The sequence below is a fragment of the Squalius cephalus genome (assembly GCF_949319135.1).
Source record: "Squalius cephalus genome assembly, chromosome: 16".
NCBI classification, from domain to species: domain Eukaryota; kingdom Metazoa; phylum Chordata; class Actinopteri; order Cypriniformes; family Leuciscidae; genus Squalius; species Squalius cephalus.
This window is the reverse complement of record NC_137137.1, coordinates 3,529,580-3,546,226: the sequence shown is the minus strand read 5'-3', so window position 1 is coordinate 3,546,226 and position 16,647 is coordinate 3,529,580. Positions and strand designations below refer to the sequence as shown.

Genomic DNA, 16,647 nt, shown 5'->3' with positions numbered 1-16,647 from the left:
TCTTCTCTTTTTCTGTATCACTTTGCTATAACGTTCAGCAGTGTAGGCCTGCAAATGCTGGTATTTTCACTGCAAATGCCTAGAAAGTCTAATATGTTGTTTCTTTTGACTAAATAATTTGAAGCTTGTTTCAGTGCCAGTCTTTATTTATGCATGAGTTTTAATTCTCGGTTTTATTCAGCTAGGTTAAAAAAACACCCAATATACTACTTATAATAAACTCGTTCACCAAACCTCGCAAACCGTTGAAAGAGGCTTTAAGAAGTGGACGTGTCGGGTTATTGTAATATTGTAAAATATCTTGACATCTTTTAAAGGTACAGGGTTATGAAATGTGTAACAATAACATGAGAGGCCTTGTAAGTCCACTACTCAGACAGTAGGAGGCAGTAAGGGCTTGTGTTAGAGTTAAATCTCGGCACTAGTGTTTTCTGTATGAAATAATATGCGAATGAGAGTTTGCGGTCTTAAACTCAGTAAATGCAATGCAAACTTTAATACTAAATGTTTTTTTTGCTGTGTTGAAATTGATGCAAAATAAAAACCGTGTATCGTGAAGTAATGACAAGAAACGTACTTTGATTGACATATGCAGTCCCATTTACGAATATATAGTATAATACAGTCCTCAGTGTCACATGATCCTTCAGAAATCATTTTAATATGCTGATTTATTATCGATGTATATGTTGGAAACAGTTGAGCTGCTTAATATATTTTTTTTATAACCTGTAATACTTTTTTCAGGATTCTTTACTAAATAAAAAGTTTAGAAAAATAACTTTCTAAACTAAAAAAATAAATTTTTTGAAACATTTTAGACGATCGTTCAAAAGTTTGGGATCTGTATTTTTTTTCTTTCTTTTTTTGAAAGAAATTAATACTCTTCTTCAACAATGATGTGTTAAATGGATAACACGTGATAGTAAATATTTCTATTATTAGAAAAGATTAAATCATATTATAATAGAAAAACATTATTTTAAATTGTAATATTATTTTACTATATATATATATATATAGGCCTATATATATATATATATATATATATATATATATATACACACACATATTTTTGTTTGACGAGTGTGCTTGTATTTTCTTTCTTTATAGTTAATAACACTTGTTTAGCTTTATTGCTATCTAAAACAATGACATTCATACATTTATAAATTGATTTAACTGTCCAAATATTGTTTGGGGCTTCTGTAAACTGAAATGATCAGAGATCACATTATGCAAATGTATAGGCTAATGAATCATTTTGCTGCACATGTTTTATTAGGCACTGTGTGTCATTATAAAAAATCACAAAACCAACTCTAAAAGCATTCTCATTTGGTTTAATAGTTCAATTCAGTGCTGGAAATAAGATTATATAGCACAGGACAATCTTCTTTTTTTTTTTTCTTTTTTTTTTGTACCATATATGCAGAACTACATCTGAGAAAGTCATGATGTTTAAATGAGAGCGGATGAAAGTGAGATATTTCACTCTTGGTCCTTCTCCTCTCCATGTGTGATGATGTAGACCAGATTCTTGTAGTCCAGATTACCTGCAGCGTCTGGAGGAAAAGCATTAAACATCTGCTCCATCTGAGGAAAGATGGATCAAACATAGTATTATAGCGTTTTAATGGGTGGTTGTGTTTTTTACATATGTGACAATGGACCACAAAACCAGTCACATGGGTCAATTTTTTTAAATTGAGATTTATACATCATATGAAAGCTGAATAAATAAGCTTTCCATTGATGTATGGTTTGTTAGGATAAGGCAATATTTGGCCGAGATACAACTATTTTAAAATCTGGAATCTGATGGTGCAAAAAAATCAAAACATTGAGAAAATCTCCTTTAAAGTTGATCATTTATGTTCACGATTGTGCTGCATTCACTCACAAAGATACTGTAAATGTTTTATATATTTACGGTAGGAAATTTACAAAATATCTTCATGGAACATGATCTTGATTTTTGGCATAAAAGAAAAACCCACACAATGTTGGCTTTAGCCATAAATATACCCGTGCGACATGAGACTGGTTTTGTGATCCAGGGTCACATATTATAAATTCACTATTTGTGTTCATAATCTATACATAACACCTATAGACAGATATAATACGAATGTCATTGTGACATGTCACAGCTATAGGACACAGAGAGCTGAAGTGTTAGACATAAAACAAATAACCTCAAGATGTCAAACCTCTTCTGGAGAAAATCTGTCCGCTTGCGTTGTCAACATCCCCGACAAACTGTGAGGAGAGACGAACTTCGGTTTAACCTTTCGAAATAATCGAATTACGTCTGGCAAACACTTCACACATGCTTGCAGGGTTTGAACAGTGTGTATGTACAGCATCTATTCAGTAGCTTGTCTCAAAGTTGCAAAACAAAGCAGAATCTTTGGAGAAATGGATTTACAGAGAAGCAGGGAAATCTTTTATAGTATTAAATGGTACTCACAAATCCTTCCTCAAGGTCCCCTTTCCCTCGGGGTCGAACACTTTAAAGGCATTCAGGATAGTCTCCTCTGCATCGGCACCTGTTTATTTTTTAAAGGGAGCAATGGAAAACTGATGAGAGAGATGACTGTCCTTAAAATCCTCCAGGAATGCAAAAGACATAGTTTGTTCATGACTCCTAGTGGAATCTCTACCATTGTTTGGAGCTGATTTATGGGAATCTTCATATAAAGGCTCGTAGAAGAGCTTCCAGAACATAATAGTCCCTTATTGGCCCATTATGATTCTCAGTTTAGGATCAAATGACTCTGTAGGACTTTAAAAGGAAAGAAAATCCCTGCATGATTTATTGTCCACTTGTAGACTTACTCCAAAGCAACCAGAGTTTTGTTTAAATAATATAATGATTTATACAGTAAGATTTTAGGAATTAAAACATATTCTGAATAAAATGTTGTGATGCTATGGTGAAACAGTAATATTGTGAAATATTATTACAATTTAAAATAACTGTTTTCTATGTGAATATATAGTCAAATTGTACTTTATTCCAGTGATCAAAGCTGAATTTTCAGCATCATTACTCCAGTCTTCAGTGTCACATGATCCTTCAGAAATCATTCTGATATGATGATTTGATGCTCAAGAAACATTTCTGATTGTTATTGATGTTGAAAACAGTTGTTGCTGCTTCATATTCTTATGGAAACCATTATAGATTTTTCAGGATTGTTTGATGAATAGACATTTTTTTTAAATAGAAATATTTTGTAACATTATAAATGTCACTTTTGATCAGTTCCATGCATCCTTGCTGAATAAAATATTGATTTCTTACTTTCTTAAAAAATCTTACTGACATCAAAGTTTTGAACGGATAGATAGATGATAGATAGATAGATAGATAGATAGATAGATGGATAGATGGATGGATGGATGGATGGATGGATGGATGGATGGATGGATGGATGGATGGATAGATAGATAAATAGATGGATAGATGGATGGATAGATAGAAAGATAGATAGATAGATTGATAGATGGATAGATAAATAGATAGATAGATAGATGGATAGATGGATGGATAGATGGATGGATAGATAGAAAGATAGATAGATAGATTGATAGATGGATAGATAAATAGATAGATATATAGATAGATAGATGGATGGATAGATAGAAAGATAGATAGATAGATTGATAGATGGATAGATAAATAGATAGATAGATAGATAGATTGATAGATGGATAGATAGATAGATAGATAGATAGATAGATAGATAGATGGATGGATAGATAGATCTATGATCTTTTCCAAGGCAACATAAAGGTGCTTTCCTTATTATATCAAGCCCTGCTTTTACAATTCACCCGTTTACCTTTTAGCTTCTCCCCAAACATGGTGAGGAAGACGGTGAAGTTAATGGGTCCTGGAGCCTCCTTCAGCATCTGTTCGAGCTCCTCTTGTTTGACGTTCAGACGGCCTGCGGAGGCAGAGAGGTCAGAGATCAGAACTGCTGTCGGAGAGACTCCTCAACCAGCAATGCAGAACGACACTGATGTATCGCAGAGATTATTACAGTCCACCTAAAGCTGCGAACGTATCCCTCAGGTCATTCTTGTCGATAAAGCCGTCTCTGTTCTGGTCCATGATTGTGAAAGCCTGAGACAGATGAAAGAGAGAGAAGAGAGTGTGAGTGGGATGCAGAATGTAATCTGGTGTTTGTTAAAGTCAACATGAAACAGAAGTTTTTATAGTATTTTCTTCCCTATTGTGACGTATATCAGATTGAAACCAGAACAAATGTAGGGCGGGGCTTGTGTTTGTTCGTGGGGAATTGATTGGATGGTTGTGGTTTGCTATTGGTTGATCTCATGTGAGTGACAGGTTGGCCCGCCCTCGTCATCAGAGAAGAGAAGAGATGTCACTGCAAGAGGGATTATTTTGCTGAAAATTAAGAGGTTATTTTGATTATGATTAATAGTTATTTTGAATAAAAATTACAAGGCACATGAATTTAAAAGAAAATATGTGCATGGATAAATCATTTATAAAAATACCATAATATTGCATAGACAAAAAAAGAATTGCCAATTTTGATTTCATTAAATGTGAAGGGTGTAATTTCTGAATCTCAAGTAGAAGTACAAACAATATCTGTCCATTGGTCAAACACACATCCCACACTCATTGGTGAATCAGTAATGGACATATATAGTGTCGTTTTAACACTTAAATGTTGATGTATATCGTAATATTGTGATAAAGTTGCTACTGTGAACATGCCTTAGGCATCTATTTGTCTTTAGATGAAAATAAACACTTTGACAAACTTCTAATTTAACTTTTGTGGTTTGCAGATGTGAGGAAAAAAATGTTGAAACGTTTGTCACATAATGCTTAAAATGAAACTGTTTTGTATATACTTTTTAATATGCTTGTTTTGACTGTTTACTGTAACTCCACCTAAAAATGGAAACGATGGCATTATTTACTTGTCCTCAAGTCGTTACAAACCTCTTTCTGATTTTTTATTTTTTTGTCTAATGCAAAAGAAACTGGTCCGTCACATTGAATTGCAGCTGAAAGTTCTGAATCTGAACTAGTTTTCAGAGCTCTGGTGGAGGAGAAAGATGAAAAACCAATACCTGTTTCTAACGCAAAGACATCATGTGGATTACTCTTATGATATATTAAAGGGGTGGTATAATGCCCTTTTTTACAAGTGTCTATGTGCAGTTTTAGCTCAAAATACCCCACAGATATTTTTATATATCATGTTAAAGTTGTCACTTTTTGAGGGTGAGCAAAAACACACCGTTTTGTGTCTGTTCCTTTAAATGCAAATGAGCTGCTGCTCCCGGCACAGGGGGCGGAGCTACAACAGCTTGCACTCACATAGACATGCACTGAACATTTCAAAAACTTTTAGCCTTTTATGTTCAAACCGGAGTCAGACAATGATGGAGAGACTCAAGTAGAAGTGACAACATGTGTAGAAGCAACAGGACGTTTCTGAATGGCTAGTTGATGAATTTATGTAGCTTATGTGTAGTTATCTTCTAGTCATTGATTAGCATATTCTGTTTTGATAAAATCGTGTTCCGGGGGCGGGGTTTATGTAAATTCTAGGGTTGGTGATGTCACTAACCCGGGAGGAATGTCCTTAAAAAGTGATTTCTTTAAAAGAAAATCTCTCCCTTTGCTTTGAACTTTGAGCGTTGTAACTTTGCAGATGAAAAAGAAAATGTTGTTTATGCTCAAACAGCAACATTACACACTAACTAAAGATAGAAAAGTGAAATCATAATCAAGCAGTCCTTTAAGGATAATTTTATGGGGTTTTTTTGTGGAGCATGAAAGTTCTTAAACAGAAAAAATAACATTCAAGTTTGGAATGATGTGAGGGGGAGTAAAACATTTTTAGGAGAATTAATTCTTAAATTAGAGGTCAGATCCCTCCAAACCCCTTGTCATTGTGCTTTATTTTTTGTGATGCATCTTGTTTTGCTAAACTCCCGGTGTTTGTATATTTATAGGTCCTGTAATTCAGTGTCTTTGTGTGTGTTTGTGATATGTGCGAGAGAGACGGACTGAAAGAGAGAGAGACTGCTAGCAATTGTCTGCACGTTTTCATCACTGCCATCTCGGATCAGCGTCATGCTTATCCTGTTTGTCCTGATCTTTTCACAGCCGCTTTGAGACCAGAGACAACGTCTGTCCTGCTGCATTTTCCACGCAAACTTCAGGGGCTTGACAGCAGGTTGGTGTGTGTGTGTGTGTGTGTTCAGGGTGTAAATCACTCCACTGTGCTAATCGTTACTGACACATTCTGAATTATTCACTAGCGATGATGAACACTGACATATTGAAGTCACATACGGGAATGTCGCCGCTCAATATCACAGTGAAAGAGTCGGGATAAAGACGATTGTCATAGCAATTAGAGTCAAACGAGCACTTGGTTTGTACCTCTTTGAACTCCTGGATCTGTGCTTGTTCAAACATGGAGAAGACATTTGAGTTGGCTCCTTCTGCCCGCTTCTTTGCCTTTTTGGGTGCCTGCAATAACATATTACACAGAATACTTTTGAATAGAGGTACACATTAGCTTGTGTCGTCTCATAAGTGCGCTTTATTCCAGAAATAACTTCAAAAAGTGGAATAACTTGCTTTAACAACCCAGTGAAATGACTGACATCCCTTTTCCTGTTTCACTAAAACTCTTTACCGTTCAAAAGTTTGGGGTCACTACAAGTTTTAGTCACACTTTATTTTAGTGTCCAATTCTCACTATTAACTTTTTGCTTATTAGCATGCATATTACTAGGATATTGGCTGTTTTATAAAGCACATATTAATGCCATATTCTGCATGAACATATTCTACAACCTTTAATCCTACCCAATACCTAAATGTAACAACTACCTTACTAACTATTACAGTAATAGGTAGTTTATTGAGGCAAAAGTCATAGTTAGTTAATAGTGAGAATTGGACCGTAATCTAAAGTGTGACCCAATTTTTTAGTTCTTAATTTGGAAAGAACTTAATACTTTAATTCAGAAAGGATTCATCAAATTGATCAAGTGATAAAGTTACGAAAGGATAAATTACATTTTAAAATATATTCACATAGAAACAGTTATTTAAAATTGTAATAATATTTCACAATATTAGTGTTTTTGAACAAATAAATGCAGCCTTGGTGAGCAGTCCCCAAACTTGCCAGTAAAATGGGTTGCAAATGCAGTATAATGTTGACTTTAGTATCACAATTGTTTAAATGAAGACTTATGCTGAAGTCTCCCACTTCATGGTGTTTCTCCTCTCAACATTGTCTCAATGAATGCTACTAACTCAAATGTACGGATGTCCACATTCATTTATGGATTTCCATTTCTCTTAGGGAGTTTTAGGTGAGTTGATGTTAGATTGAAAGTTCTCCTGAGCAATGATAGAGCTGAATCTGAGTAATGATGTGTTCCTCTGTGAGTTTGAGAATGGAGAGGTTTGGTGCCCTGCTGGATGTATAATTAGCTCAGAGAGAGAGAGAAGAGTCAGCCAGTGGATCAGATGTGGGATTACACACTGGCGCTGACTGTTGACAGCCTCATCTTTGAGCCTGTTGATAGGTAATCCCACCAAGACAGGGATTAATCGCAACTATTTACATTCCTGCCACAGAATTTGGGAAACATTGTGAGATGCGTTTCTGCTCGATGACATCTCGGCCCGACAGCTGCTCGTCGGCCTTCTGTGGATTACATCTCAACAGTTGTGCTGTGCACGAGGCAAGGGCTGAAGCATGAGACATCATGACGTTTTATTCTGAAGTATTTTCAAAGGTTTTCGCGATAAACAGCATAAATCAATCCAGAGCTATAAATAAGGTCCAGAGCTCTTATTTATGTTTCATTTATGTATCTAACTGTCTCAAAAATTCCTTAAAAAACATCATTTATTTTGATATATTATTACAATTTAAATGAATGGTTTTCTATTTTAATATACTTTAAACTAATTTATATCCTGTGATCAAAGCTGAATTTTCAGCATCATTACTCCAGTCTTCAGTGTCACATGATCCTTCAGAAATCATGCTAATATGATGATTTGATGCTCAGTTATTATCAATGTTGGAAACAGTTGTGCTCATGCTTAATATTTTTTTTTATTGGAATGCTGAAAATGCAGCTTTGCATCACATAAATAAATTATATTTTAAAGTATACTCAAATAGAAAACCATCATTTTAAATTGTAATAATATTTCACAATATTAAAAAAATTTCTGTATTTTTGATCAAATAAATGCAGGCTTGATGAGCATAAGAGATGTTAAAACATTAATAATAGTAATGTTTCCAAACGTAAATGTTTACATTTTATTTCAATAGTCCATTTTAGACATGCTAACAATAATTAACTTTACAACTATATGCCAACTTATTCTACTAAGCCGAACCCTAACCTAACAATCTATTATTTATAATATTTATATAGTAATATTTTGCTCTGGATTGATTTATGCTGTTTATCACAAAAACCTTTGAAAATACTACAAGTAAAACTACATGATGTTTCATATATATATTAAATATTTTTGCAAAACCTGGTCACAGTGGAGCCATTGTTGAGATTTCTTCTGAAACTTTAGAGATATTTGGGTCTTTTTCATTCGAGAAAAACACTGAGCGCAAGTCTCCATTTGCTCACATTTTAATCTCATGTCTAGAAGAAACAACTGAAACACTAAAGAGATCTCATTTGTGATCTAAAGCAAATGAAATGTTGACAGCCTGTCTCCTGTTTTCGATTTAAGTAATGAAAAGGTTTGTATCTATCTTTGAGAGCAGAAACAGTTTACTTTTCATTTATTTATTTGTTGAAAGTGAATTTAATAAAACATCAGAGGCGGTGGATGAGTCAGACAGATGTAAGACGCTCAGACTTAAACTTTAGTTTCAAACACAGACAGACAGAAATTAGATCTTCGTTTGGACGCATCAAGAGAATAGTGAGTTACATGTCTGCTGAAATCTAAGACAGAATAAATGAGTGAATAAATGTGTGGCAAAGCAAACTCACCATAATCGTAACCCTGGAATTCAGGAAACAAAGCACGAGTGATTTCAGACAGGGTGGAAATGCTGATTTTATACAAGCCCATTCCCCACCTTTGACTGTCTATAAATACGTCCTCCATGCTTAACAATAGACTTCAGAAGTTATTATAGGAATTCTGATTTAAGGGATTTAATCTAGCAGCCAATGGGCTTCAACACAGAACGGATGACAGTTGTTGGAAAACAGCTAGAACTTTCCTAAGAGAATGTGTGATTGACAGCGGCATTTCTCAGTCTTTGTAGGATACTTTCATACTATTTAGGATACAAGCAGGCTAGTAGCTCAACTTTTGGATATTTAGATGCTCAAGTGTCATTAATGAGGAAGAAAAGTGAAGTCTTGATGTCTTTAGGTGATTTTAGTGGATGTATGAAGTCAGAGGAACCACAGGTGTAGAGAATCACATCCACTATTAAAGGATTAGTTCACTTTAAAATGAAAATTCTGTCATCATATACTCACCCTCATGTTGTTTCAAACCTGTATTTCTTTCTTCTGCTGAACACAAAGGAAGATATTTAGAAGAATGTCAGTAACCAGGCAGTTTCTGGGTCCCATTGACTTCCATAGTATATTTTTTTCCTACTATGGAAGTCAATGGGACCCAAAAACTGCCTGGTTACTGACATTCTTCTAAACATCTTCCTTTGTGTTCAGCAGAAGAAAGAAATTCATACAGGTTTGAAACAACATGAGGGTGAGTATATGATGACAGAATTTTCATTTTAAAGTGAACTATTCCTTTAACATGTTCTGCTAACGTTGAAACCGCATAACACGAATAATAAAACATGCAGAAAGCAGGTTTAGTCTGGTTGATGTTGTCAGGAGGGAGAAAGGTGACCTCTGCTTGACCTCTCACACTGAAACCCTGCAGTGTGCACTAAAAGTAGATTACTACACCTTTTTGACACCAGAAAAGACGGTTTACCCTTCCAAAGATGATCATGTGGTCATTTACAATTGAATGGCTTTAAAAAAGGACCTATAATGTTTTTTTTTAAATCTATTTTCAACTTTCTTTCGAGTATAATGTTGCTGTTTGAGCATGAAAAGGGTCTGTAAAGCACAAAGTCATATCAGTGTCTGAACTCCCTGAAACTCCTCCAGTGTAGTCTTGAGTTTTCTTCCGGGAATGAACACAATATTCCTCATTTAAATAATGCCCGCCCAAGGCATACGCTGAATAAAGGGGCCGGGCCTGCTTGAGTTAGTTAGTAGGTGGATGTTTTCGGGTGCGTCTCAATCAGCTCCCTAGGTCGTGAATCAGTATATCGTTTGCACGAGTTCAGGCACTGGTAAGGGCACTAAGGATCCTAGCTCACTTCACATTGGGACACTGACGACTCTATTTCTGGAGACATGACAACGTCCACAACACCACTACTGGTTTTTATGAACAACAGCAGCAATGATATCTTTCTGACATCATTTGTTTATGTTATTTAAAGTACATTATGAAAAATACTTTGCTTGTTAAACATACATGCAACAATTCAGCCGTACATAAACTATAAATGTTAGCTAGAAAATGTTCATTACCTATCTAGTGATGTGTTTATATAATTACAGGTGAAACTCGAAAAATTAGAATATCGTGCAAAGGTTATAATTTTGATGATTATGGCTTACAGCTTATGAAAACCCCAAATTCAAAATCTGAATCAAATGAAATCAATAAAAAAAAGGATTTTAAATACAGAAATGTCGGCCCTCTGAAAAGTATAATCATGCTAGTTAGATATAGCCTACTAAATATATTAGTTTCACCTTTTTAATTTGAATGACTGAAATACACAAACTTTTGCACTGGTAAATAATGGTTTGTATTTAAAAAAAACATCTATTGCATTTCATTAGGATTTGGCTCACGTTATTTATGTTTCACACTTTAGAACTTCCAGTAAGGAACACGGCGAGGATTGATGCTCCTGACGGATTTCATGGTGCATTGTGGGACTTTTTAGGGAGTGAATGTTTCCGTCCCCCGGAAGGATTTCATCCATAAAATGGCCGACTCCCTGATCGGTGCCCTGACTACTGAACTATAGGGAGCTGATTAAGATTCACCCTTCGACTCGAAGCGGCACTGTGCGGACAGATTGGTTTATGACATCAAAGTATCATGAGGGAGATCTGAAAGCATACAGAACCATCTCTCAAATCAGGGGTGTGGGGTGTGACATTTGCCCAAACTCACTGGAAGCGGTTGACTAATATAACACACTGATCCAGCCGACCAATCAGAGCACATTATGCTTTTCAGAAGGAGGGGCTTCATAGAGAGCAGAACTAAACAGAGCGTTACTGACAGACTGGGGCTGCGTTTAACTCCACTTTTAGACATACACTCGCAAACTCCCCTAAGCACTTCGCCTCGGGGGAATCCCCACTGTCATTCTGAAGTGCCATGAGACCAAATGGACGAGGGAAATGTATTCTTTGGACAGACCCCCAACCCCCCGATTTTGACAGAGGGAGCAAGTCTACTCAACATGTACACTTCAGGCAGATTTATAGACCACAATGCAACATGATTGTAACGTCACAGCAGAAATTGTCACTACCTTAAGTTGACTGTTTTTTTTTTTTTTTTTTTTACCGTTATAGTTTATTTTGTTAGCATTTTCTTTTTTTTTATTTTATATTTAATATAACATATTAATATATATTGTTTATATTTAATTTTTAACAGCCCAAGCATACATACAGGCAGGCCTATAGAATGGTGCACAAAACAAATTCATAAGGAAAAAAACTGTAGCAAATAAATCAGCTCCATTATGGATTCCAAGTGATCAAAGGCTTAGGGTGTTTCATTTAGACACATTTCAAGGGTTCCACTAGTAGTGGACACTCGTAAGCAATGACGTAAATCTGAGGAAAGGGCTGTGCCGGAAATCACAAACTCTCGTGAGTAGGTAGGCTACTTATTTTGAATAAGTAATTACTTCACGGCCACTTTAAAAGTAGTTAGTATAGCTACATTATTGTCCTTTTTCAGAAAATCTGTCTTGGACTCAAGGCTGCAGTAGTATAACATACATACACACACAACCAAAGAGAAAGAAGGAGAGAAAAAAAAACATAACAATGACTACATTTTGCCATTTAACATATTAATAGATACAGGAATTAATGTTTTTTGTAATGAGACACGTGCAGCCAGAACCCGGGTCGCAGCCGAGCAGTTACATACGAAAAGTATGTTCTATATAGCCTAGTATGAGTGTGTGTAGTATGAATGTAATCTGGACGTACTACATCCGCCATGTTGTCATTATCATGTGACCTATCAGCGTTAGTTCACTGCCATTCATAAATCCTCTCCTGTGGGATCGTAAAGTGGGATAGTAAAGTGTCCATCGTACGCACACTAAGTAGGTCATCCTTTATACTATTTTATGAGTACTGTGAATTCGGACATACTTATTTTGTCACACTCTGTGTTTTGCCTACTGTAAGTTTCGGATGCAGCCAAAGAGACAGAAGGAAGTTAGGAGAAATAAAAATTGGATTTAAACGCAGTCTGGGAAGAGAGGAGCTGCAACAATGTCAAATACAGTGTATGAAATGCAATGTTGAACATTCAAGCATGAAAACCTATTCTAGAGCCCAAAAACAAAAGCAAGACTTTGAAAAGGGCATGATAGGTCCTCATTAAAAGCTTAGTTTTCGGTCGTGAGCAGTAATGCATAATGATGCTAAATCATTCCAGCCACCTGGTGGCAATCTCAACAAGCTTCTGTTTCAAGGCCTTTTGCACTCCAGAGTGGATCAATATATCAGAGTTCAGCAGCTCTCACCGATATTCCTGGAATTATATTATTGCCAAGCTTAGTCAAACATTTATGTGTAGGCTATCTAGGCCACTGCATACACAACGTCAATGCAAACACACGAATGCACTCATTAGATGGCCAAATGGCTGTATCACCTCTTTATTCAGAGGCTTTTTGAGTTGAGTTTTTTTAATGTTCATGTTTGCCATTTTTCGTTTCAGATATTATTGTTTTTATTTTTTACAAAACCTCACAGCTTGCTCCGCTGCCTTCAGAGGTTCGTAAAAATCTCCCACTGTTCTGTTCTCAATAATCCGACAGTCTTTGCACCCTCAAAATGTCCGCATATTTAGATTTGAACAAAAGTAATAAGTGTTGGTGCATCAGGCTTGTATATCAGAACTGATTTAAATTTCAAATTTAACAGTGAGCCATATCAAAACAAGATATATTATTCCTTTCTTATAAAACTGACGCAGTTATTTCCCCCCCTGAAGCAATAAATAAAAAGCAATAAAACAGAAACTTTTAATAAGCACCTTTTATATTCCCCGTAGGTGGCTTACAAAGTGCAAATACATTTCTACTTAAAAATAGACTTGCGTTTGGTTTTAATAGCGAAGAGGAGAATGACAGATGCGCTCACTGGTAATTGCTCTCAGTCCACAAGCCACCGGAGCAGTTAACCTCTTAAACAGTTTCATTTCAAGACATTATTATACTGATATCTGTAATCCAGAGCCTTTCAGATGCACAAGTCAGACGGCCTTTTCTAAACACCAACATAATCACTTTTTTGTAATCATCTGAACAAGGTTTACCAAAAGGTTGGCTGTGCTAAAAATTTCTTTTAAAAAGGAATTACAGTTTTGTTTTTTTGTTTTTTTTTAAGAACTGCAGTTATGCACAATGTGATGATGAAACTTGCTTACAGGGAAAGGCCACTGTGTGATCTGATCTTGGCTCTGGATGCTCGTCTTTAGGTTACACCTTATTATAATGATAAAGATGTGATCTGGACAAAATGTGCTACATTTATGTCAGAAAATAGTCCTCATTGGAAGGCCTATATGGTCCTGTTCCACAAGAGGGAGCGCGTGTTAACGTTTGAACAGAACTGTCCATTCAGAATTTCAATAATGCATTGATCGCACAATCCCACTATAACATGTATGCTTTTTTTCCCCCCGTCTAGGAATGCTTTTTTTTTTTTTATTCAACCGTATTCAAACACACGGAAGAGCATTTGTAAGAGAAAACACCTTTGCATTTGCGCTCGTTAACAAAATCTGAATGTTGTAGATAAGTCACTAGCAAATATTCCTGGTATTTAGTGAAATTCCACAAATTGCAGCTCCATGGATCTCTATCTCATAAACTAACTGCATAGACTAAACTTGCACTTTTTGTTCAAGCTTGTGCATTTTATGCTGCGTTACTAATATTATCCACATCTGACTTGTTTTGTTTATTATTTTGCAGTTTACATCATCTACTAAAAACATGTTAAAAAGCCCCATAAGAGTTTTTAATAAGCGACAGCTCTATTTCATCACGCTGATCTTCGTGCCATAAATGGCACTATTCAGCACTTCATTATTCACAAGGACATTATTAAAATACATATTCACTCCAAACACAAACGCTTTCATCCATTCAGTGTTTATTCTATTCATGCGACTCTTTCATTGCAATTATAGCATGCATTACGCATTATTGACCTAAAGTTGCAAATCTCATTAAATGGGGCTCATTAATGATATGTAATGATTTCACCGTTTTACGCATCAAACATCTGGCGATGCGCATTGGTTGCTCGTTGTTCTCCTTCCACTTCCCAGACGTTATTGATCAACCCGTTACGTCAGTATTGATAACTTTACCAAACCCAAAATCAAGTGCAATCCCGGGAGCTGCACTAATGCATCTATATGCATCTATATTCTGTTCATATCGCATCCACCGGCTCTCGCGCGCTGCGCGTCCCGTCTAGTTTTCAACAACTGTTATTTTCCTAACATTTTTTTTTTCCATGTGGAGTGTAATCGTCAACGCTGTTTAACGGGGGGAATCCAGCCCATATATTTATTGTAGCCGCTCTTGAATATTGTGCTCAAGATGGCCGCCGATGTGGGATCGATGTTTCAATATTGGAAGAAATTTGATCTCCGGCGGCTTCAGGTTGGTCTTATTTCTCACCTTTTTTACACGACACGATCCTATACAGGCTAATGCACCTTGCATTTTATGCATTTTCTCTTTTGGTGACTTTAGAGGGACGGGATGGTGGTGTTGCATTGATAGTTATTAGTAATTGATCCTCTTCTGCCTTTTGTTCGGTTCAATCATTGATCAGGAGCGCGCAAGAGCAGCGGCTGCAGCCTCGCGCACACCAACGCGCTTTAACACCACATTTAACGCTATTTTAACGCTTCATACACGAGCTTGGTTGGAAACAGAAACTTTTAATGCCTTTCCGAGTTGTGGACTTTAACTTTTTATCAGCCTAATGTGTTTTATTCTAATAGAAATACGGAACGGTGACGCGCGCGCGCGCGGCTCGTTCTGTCAAGTGCCGGTTTGTGATTCAACTCAGACTTTATGAAATAAACAGCTCATATATTTTAGACCTTTAATGTTGATTGTATGTATCTATCAGTCGCGTATTGACTTTATTAGTGTGCTTCAGTGATGATTACGTGGAGCGTAATGAACGTCGCACCATCAGAGTTTCTGTTATAGCAAAGTTTATTATTGACGTCTTTATGTATCATGACACGACTTGATAGTAAGTATTCCTGTTATAAAATGCATATTTACTTCAATGTGCTCATGTGTTATGTTATGCCTTGTATGTATTCTTCGCCAGCTGTTAATAGTAGAATTCATTAAAAGTAGAAAAAATAAGTTTTATTTTAAAGATGTAGCCTATGTAGATGTAGCCTATGTTTTTACAATGGCTTTAAATTGACTTTAAAAAAAGTTAGTTAAGACCATTTACAACATATGTATTCAAACGTTCAAGATTTAACCTTGCATGTGATGTTGATGTGGGTATAGCCTAATTCATTAACGATATGCATTGCCTGCAAATTGACTTATGATTTCAGGGTCAATGTCAAATAATATTGTTCTAGATTATTAAAATGAAGAAATCTTTGAAAAATCTAGTTTCAAACATATGGGTCATTCTATTAGAAATGCAATCTTTGTGTTCATGTTGGGTTCATATGTATTTGAAAAACTTATATTCTAAACATATTCTAAAATAAATTTGAGTTATGTTTTCTATATTCTTCATACATTTTTCAAAGTTTTGCATATATATATATATATATATATATATATATATATATATATATATGAATGTATATAAAGCCTTTTAATTAGACTTTTTAATAGAAGAGATAGTCATGTTTTAATAAAACAAATTTAAAAAAATGATTGACCCTTTGCTATTGTTAGTATTTTTGTGTGCATTTTTGCAGGATACAATGTATCAGCCTGTCGTATTTAACGTGCACTCCGGTTTCGTTCCAACCGCAGTGTGAACGCTCCATCCACACCGCTTGTGACGCTTCAAAACCAGAACGCTCGCTGACTGTTCGCGCTTCTCGGACTGTGTAATTGCATTCCCTGCTAATGTTTGTAAATCAGCCTCGGCCAGCGCAAGGGCACAGACTCAGCCCTATGATTGATGTTCTGTAACATAAGAAATGACAAGAGCATGCCAAGCCAAGCCGGAGAGGAATCAGATCTGTCT

At 35.8% G+C, this 16,647-nt stretch overlaps 2 protein-coding genes across 3 annotated transcripts in view; one reads left to right on the top strand and one right to left on the bottom strand.

The window, feature by feature from the left end:
• Nucleotides 1-1,327: 1,327 nt before the first annotated feature.
• myl2b (myosin, light chain 2b, regulatory, cardiac, slow) lies at nt 1,328-9,154 on the bottom strand (the record flags this gene model as incomplete). 2 transcript variants are annotated; one of them, XM_079896632.1, is made up of 7 exons in its annotated part: nt 1,328-1,596; nt 2,214-2,262; nt 2,474-2,552; nt 3,852-3,956; nt 4,060-4,135; nt 6,446-6,535; nt 9,064-9,154. In XM_079896632.1, the coding sequence occupies 7 exons, from the start codon at nt 9,064-9,066 to the stop codon at nt 1,492-1,494; spliced, it is 507 nt and encodes a 168-aa protein (XP_079752758.1). In that variant the 3' UTR covers nt 1,328-1,491. The 2 variants fall into 2 exon arrangements, with proteins under 2 accessions (XP_079752758.1, XP_079752757.1); XM_079896631.1 differs by lacking the exon at nt 9,064-9,154 and having other exon boundaries at nt 6,446-6,547.
• Nucleotides 9,155-14,924: 5,770 nt separating this feature from the next.
• Nucleotides 14,925-16,647, top strand: part of cux2b (cut-like homeobox 2b) — a 158,093-nt gene continuing 156,370 nt past the window's right edge. The window contains exon 1 of the mRNA XM_079896627.1: nt 14,925-15,065. Coding sequence (XP_079752753.1) covers nt 15,003-15,065 — 63 coding nt within the window. The 5' untranslated portion in view covers nt 14,925-15,002. The remainder of the gene's footprint in view (nt 15,066-16,647) is intronic.